Source organism: Haemaphysalis longicornis, unplaced genomic scaffold (genome assembly GCF_048455015.1).
Source record: "Haemaphysalis longicornis isolate Haplotype H1 unplaced genomic scaffold, Haemaphysalis longicornis Haplotype H1 scaffold_2, whole genome shotgun sequence".
In the NCBI taxonomy this organism is placed as follows: domain Eukaryota; kingdom Metazoa; phylum Arthropoda; class Arachnida; order Ixodida; family Ixodidae; genus Haemaphysalis; species Haemaphysalis longicornis.
In genome coordinates, this window is record NW_027526295.1 from 225,688,370 (window position 1) to 225,695,064 (window position 6,695).

General features: G+C 47.4%; 1 protein-coding gene across 6 annotated transcripts in view; it reads left to right on the forward strand.

Annotated features, from left to right (window-relative positions):
• Crtc (CREB-regulated transcription coactivator) overlaps positions 1–6,693 on the forward strand; it is an 86,103-nt gene extending 79,410 nt beyond the window's left edge. For 5 of the 6 annotated variants that reach the window (XM_077699522.1, XM_077699527.1, XM_077699524.1 and 2 more), the window contains one exon: positions 1,109–6,693. In XM_077699522.1, the coding sequence (XP_077555648.1) occupies positions 1,109–1,389 (281 nt within the window). In that variant the 3' untranslated portion in view covers positions 1,390–6,693. The remainder of the gene's footprint in view (positions 1–1,108) is intronic. The other variant, XM_077699525.1, reaches the window with a different exon arrangement.
• Positions 6,694–6,695: the final 2 nt, after the last annotated feature.

Genomic DNA, 6,695 nt, shown 5'->3' on the forward strand with positions numbered 1-6,695 from the left:
CACAGAGTTTCATACAATAATAACTAGAGGGGAAACTGTTGATAGTGTCAACGCGAACACCGCGCCGCTTACACTTCGATGAGAATGAGGGGTAGTTCTGGAACTAGATTGTGCAGGATCGAAACGGGCCCATGGCTGCGCAAATTGTGTTGTTTGACAAAAAAACTCTTATTGCTCGGTTCGCCGTTTACAAATTACATGGCAAACAGGAAAGTTAGTGACCAAAAACTGGTTTTGTATGAAATAAAACGACGCATTTAAATAAAAAGCAGATGTGGTGTCGAGGAGGTTCGGGGAGTAGGTTTGCCATTTGCCGCCAACTACAGCAAGACGCAGACTTTGAAAACTATTTATAAAAGTTTTGGCGTAGTTTTTGAAATACTAGGAAGTGTTTTGGGCTCCAAAAAGAAAAAAAAGAAACCGATTACTGTTGGAGAAGCTATTCTAGCCTGAATTAGTGAAATTCATTAAGCTCCGTTCCTATCAGCCACCGGTACTGCTTGTCTATGCCGTAGGAGCCGGCATTCGCACAAAAAGTGTGGCTGTTTCAAGCAGTTCACAACCGTCGTCGGCTTCGAAAATACATTGCTCTTCTGAATGAGCAGCGCCGCAACTCCTAATTCGCAGTGAACTTCGCTGCATACAGCATTGTCATTTGTGTTTTTGTGCTCGCTGTGCCGGCAATGGACTCGTAACCCACCCGATTCGCAACTACGGTATAGTTTCAAAACATTTCCACTCAGGGCAGCATCAGTGTGCGTGCGACATTCAGTTCAAGGAGAAACGTATTTTTAAACGCTTCTTCCAACGTAGGCAACTGTGTTCATGCAATCCTAAAACGAAAACGAAACTGGCTGCACAATTCAATCCATAATAACTTCCGCAAGCCCTCGAGCGCCAATCCTAATCCAGAACTACCCCTCACGCCCGTCGTGGTGGACGATCGCTGCTCGATTCCTCTCTAGTTGTTATTGTATGAAACTCGATGGCAAACGTTCTCTCCGGTGTATGTATTATTGGCGGGACTTGCACCTCAACTGTAACGTAGTGCTAACAGTATCAATGAATGTGGTCTCCGATTCTTCCCCTACTATTCCCCCCTTCGTAGGGTGGGGCCCTTCACAGCAGTCTTGGTGTCGCCGTCCCAATGCAGGCCCCGGCACGGACGACGCGGCCCTGCTCAAGGGGGCGCTGCAGCAGCAGGCCAAGCTAGAGGGCCAGTCGTCCCTGGGCTCCTTTGACTCGGCCGACCTGTTCTCGGCCGAGGAGGCACTGCGTGCGGGCCTTGACCCCATCGACATTGACGGCCTGCAAATCCTGACGGACCCCGACATGGCGGTGATCAGCGACCCCGCCGCCGAGGAAGCCTTCCGCCTCGACCGGTCGTAGTGGTCGCCTCGGCTGTGGCCGCCCCAGGAAGAGGACGAGTACGAGTACGAGCAGGAGGACGAGCACGCCAGGGCGCCGCCGCCAACGGAGACTCCGCGCGCGCCGCCACAGCCAGATGCGGGGCGAGCCACGGCCAGCGAAGACCGCCACGACTGAACCGAGGACCCTCTCGCTTCAACTACCCCCTCCCTCGCTTTCTCTCTCATCACCTCATTCTCTCTCTTGGGGGGTGCGCCTGCCGCCCTCCCTCCCCTCTGGTTTCCACCTGCGCCGGTGGCCGCGCGTGCTTCCGCCCGCAGCCAAGGCCCAGCTTGTCTCTGTGGGAGCGGATGCCACCAGCGAGTGCACGGCTGTTCGGAGTGACTGTGTCCGTTTTCATGTTGACTGAACCCATTTGTCTGGCTCCGAACGCTACCAACCGGTGTATGTCCCCTGATTTGGTGGACAAATGCCAGTGTCTTGTCATCCCTGTGCGACCCAGCATGTGCAGTTTGGGAGGAGGGCACAGAGTGCCTGGAGGGAGCACTCTTGAGTTGGCAGTGTTTCAATTGTAGCAGGGCTATGATGGAGTATTGTGTTTCGCGACTGTGCCCTCCCAGTGGTCTGGCGGAATTTTGGTTGGTTGTACGTGTTTGCTTTTGTCGAGACCAGTGAGAGCTGATGAAAGTCTTGCGAAGGGCCGCTTAGTTGAAGGAAAGGCTTTCAACAAAACTGAAGCAGGGATAAACACTCTTTGAGGGGAAGGCGTGGAATGCTCTCTAGATGGACATTGAACATGGCAGCCAGGGCAAGTGGGGTTGGTGCCTTTTAAGGGTGGGCTGTTCTGTGTTTCTTACAGGAATGTGTAAGGCTGTGCCAAGGGCACAGATGTAATGTCTCCGCAGAGAAGCACCTGGTTTGTTAATGCACTTGCCACTGTTGTTTAACTAGGAGCATGAGCACCCGTGCTCTTACGTGAATACATGGCAGCGAAGACTCATTCTTAGCTGTTAGTTAAACATAGGCCTTATTTCAATAGCGTTGTTCCTGTTGGTGTTTGGAGAGTACATAACACACAGCAGGGATCAAGCTCTGGAAAGTGGGCAGTGTGTCATCTGCACCCACACCTTGTAATTAATTGGCATGTGCGTCTACTCGTTACTGCTTGGCTTGTATGTCGAGGACGAAGGAGTGGCGGAAAGTTCAGAATGGCAGGGGAGTCTCTAAGGGGTGCATTTGGCTTTCACTAAAGTATTTACTGTTTGTTCTAGAATAATCAGCCTCTTCACTTTAAGATTTGTGGAAAATACATGTTCATTGGCACGGGGGTTGGCAAAACTTGAGTTTCTGTGTTGCCTTGTATTCACTGTAAGAGTGCTGGTGCCGACAAAATGAGTGCTTTCTCGCTCCTGTTTTAGTGAAAGGACATCAAGCTGGGGCATTTTGCTTTGAGCTGTGATGTCACATCACACCTTCTTTTTAGAAGTTTTTGTACGTGACATGCTTGTTGTTGGTCCCGTTGCAAGCTGGTTTTAGGAACGCTGGTGTGCGTGTGCATGTGGGAGTCACCAGATAGCTGTCAAAGCATTCTAGCCTTTCGGTTGCCGGCTTCTAATGGTGGTGCATTTTCTATAGTTAGCAAACGGATAATTTCACAAAAGGCTCGCTCTTTCTTTCTCGCTGCTTGCACACACTGCAGTTACTGTGAAAATACTCCGAACTAGTAGCTGCTACTGATTGCACTGCACTGAAAATGACAGTTTCGTTTTCTTTCATCATCACTTAAACTGGAGATTTATTTTTCTATGTCATTATTGAAAGCTGATGGTCGCTCGCTGTTCATGTACAAACTTCCTAAGTTCAAAGTCAGGTCTGAGACTTTTTTTTTTTTTTTTTTTTTTGTTTCGAAGATTTAAGGTTTGTGGGAGAAGAAAAAGATTGCATGAATCCTTGTTCAGAAAGCTCAAGACTCAAGCCTGGTTGTGAGCTTTGTGCACTGCTACTGTTTGCATTTCAGAAAAGGCTAAATATCTTAGCAGCACTTATCGCTTTGTCATACAAAACAAATCGCTATTTGCAGTACTATATTAGGAACGAAACGAGCTTTTAGGGGGTTCTGTGCTTGGCATTTCTAATTCTGTGGGGCTGGCTGGGCGTTTAAATTGAGATAACTCGTCATCTGTTCGGGAAACCTTCCTTTCTGTCATTTTTAAAACATTGAAAAAGAAAGAACAACCAGCCATAATTCATTCTTATTTTACTTCGATCTTAGCTGCTCTAAATGCGTTTATTTGATCTTCAAAATGTGTTTTCTTTTAACAGTTTGTTGAGCAGCATCACTGTACTATTTATTACTCGACTGTGTTTGCTCGGGTTTCCAGACATTATTTTGTGCTTCCTCCAAGCTGGGCTTTGTTTGGAACAGGCTACCTTCGTGCAATTTCGGAAATCAGGATCGTGCAGTTTAATTGGCTTTGAACTTTTTCGTGCTTTATTTATGTAGTAGCGTTGGCAAGGGGTTGAGCAAAGGAGCTTCTTTTTTTTATTGTTGTTTTGTTTGTATGATAATGTAAAAGCATTGTTCGCTTCACCATGAGGCAAACAAGTGTAAAATGTTTCAGTACTTGTAGCTATAGCTTCAAGCACAGTGTTACCATTTCGAACATGGTCTGCTCCACGGCATTTACCCGTTCAGTACTTTTTCTGTGATCTTTATGCGCTGAATTGTGGCCTTTTTCGCGGCGCTCTTCGAACGTCTGAGGCAACATCTTTCACAGTTACTGCCTTGCGTCTTTTGCTTATCTGCAAACAGAGATGCTGGAAATGTAATGTCACTGTACTTAATGTTTGCAGAAGTTGCTGTTAGGGGTAATAGCTAAATTATTATTTGGGCTGGAAATGTCTGGCCATTGATGGGCATTTCCGCTTATATATATATAATGCTTTGCGAGTCTCTGGTGGCTCTGCATGTTGAATCGTTGGGAACGGAGTGAAGTTGCATGTGTTGGAGTTACTCGTGAAGTGTCGGTCTCAGACTGACAGTTCATTTCAAATGGAAAACTGTATTTTTCAAGTTGTTTCAGCAGTGACGGTTCTCGTTTAAATGTTGAGCCTTGTTTTTGCCCTGTGTGCCGTAAATGTAGCACGGGCTGCAACATTTTTCTGACGGGCGCGTGCAATCAATTTGGACTGCAGGCAGGTTGAACTGTAACATTTATTTTTGTTTAGTGTATTTAGAAAAGCTTTTATTTCTTTTGTGCTGCATTCCAAGCCATTTTTGGTGTTATGGCCTTTCAAATTTATGCACTTCTCTCTCTCTTTTTTTTTTTTTTTTTTTTTTTGTCCAGAGGTGGGCTGGCATAAACAACACTTGTTAAATGCACACATTTTTTTTTTTAAGCATGGACTTGAGCGCGAGAGTGATTGTTTCTGATGAAAAGGGTCAGCTGTACGACCGTGGAGTCATTTATATAAGAAAAAAGAAGAACAGAAAGCCTGCAGCGGAAATGCTTTTAGGTGTTTGGTGACCGTGCAGATGTTGAAAGCATTGCCTGCAATGTTCGTTAAATCCTAGAGGTTGTGCATTTGAGTGCGTGGTTGTCTTTGGACAGGCAGTGAGAAGCGAACCCAGCTGAAGGAAGAAGGTTTTAGCTGAAGGAAGAAGGCCCCCGTGCCGTGCGTGGCCGGGCGAGTCTTTAAATGCATTTGTTGCGGAGAGACATTGACGCTTGAATGGTGTCCCGAGCGTTCCTCTTTAGTGGTGCACTTGTTTTCCGCATGTTGTTGTTGTTTTTTCGGGGGCCACCCCCGACTTCCGCAAAGCCACCCGTAAGCAGGTTCTCGTTAACAGGTGCTCACGCACGCATGTCTCTTCAATCTCTTCATTGGTGGAACGCATTCTCGCAGGGACCGAACATACCTCTTTCTTTCTGTGCTTGGCTCCCCCCTCGCTGATTCATGGGAAAGGAGGAGAAGGGACATTGAGTGTTTTTGCTGTACAGTTTCACATGACTTTTTTATGAACTTCTATATTTCTCGCCCCCTGTATTTCTCTCCCCTCCCTTCTTGGAAGTCTCATTTGTTGGTGCGGAAATTTGTGTGTGCAGTGTTGTTCCGGAGCCATGGGTCATCGCATTCCTTGTCGTGTGTCATTACCGGGATTTTTGTAGTCAATGTGTGGGCGTTCAAAAAAAAACAAGCAAACATGAAAACTTGTATCCACCATGTTGTGGCCGGAGCTCACGTGAGGAGGTTTCGCTGGTGGGTGTGATTTGGATGGACTGTTGTTTGCGGGGCAATGGTTGGGGCACACGAGCTATGGTACAAAAGGGCATCGTAAATCTCGGGGGAAAAAAAGAAAAATTGAGTCTCCTAAAGCTCAAAGCGTGATTGGCTGTTAACAATGCCAAGGTATGGAGGGATGTAGGTAAGGTTGATAATTGCTGCGAAATATTTGGAGAATTCTGCGTGGTACAAGCTGGGCTGGGAGGTATCTTGCTCGGCCAGGGCAGTCATGTTGTAAGTTGATCTTCACAGCAGTTAGCTTGCCACCACCTTGATTGACCGATTCAACTCTACACTTTTTCACAGCCAAATGGGCTTTCTGGTGGCAAGCTGTGACAGAAATTGGGTCCCCCGCCAGTGCATGCAGAACGTAGCCTGTTGGCAGCCCGCTCTAATCTCGGCGGCCGAATTCGGGCCGAGGTCTCAAACTTTGTGGGCATTGTGATGCGGGGAAGCCTCCGCAAGCTTCGGCCGCGCCATAGCCACACGTTTTTGTATAATACTGTACAGCATATACAGGAGCCTGCACTTTTCTTGCAGAAACAAACTGCCATACTGCTCCCCTCTCAGACTTGGTGTAGCGGATCGACACCAGAAAAAAGAAAACAGATATGAGTGCCGTGTGTGAAAGCAATCAACTTGTAAAAAGTTTCGTTTCGTCTCTCTCTTTCTCCCTTACGTCACCTTTCTCTTCCGGCCCTTGGTTCTTTGAAGGCCTTGCCCCATTTGCCACGATTGGCAGGCACGCGTCTTGTACGTCAATGTTTGTCGGCATGACGGCTCCTCCGTCGTTTTTTCGCCCCATCCCCTTTCCGTCGTTTCGTGCGACCCCCACCCCAGGACGCTGCGTGGCAGTTGGCGCCGCCTGGACCACACATGGTCGCCATCGCCGTTCAAAGAGCGCGTCGCTGCACCCTCTGTTCGGGATTTGTTAGCGTCTTCTTGCCAAGTTGTCTGCTCAAGATATTATGTTCGTGTTCGTAATGGTTTTATCATTTGTACAGTGAATCATTATCAATGAAAAAAAGTTACAAAGTTTTCTC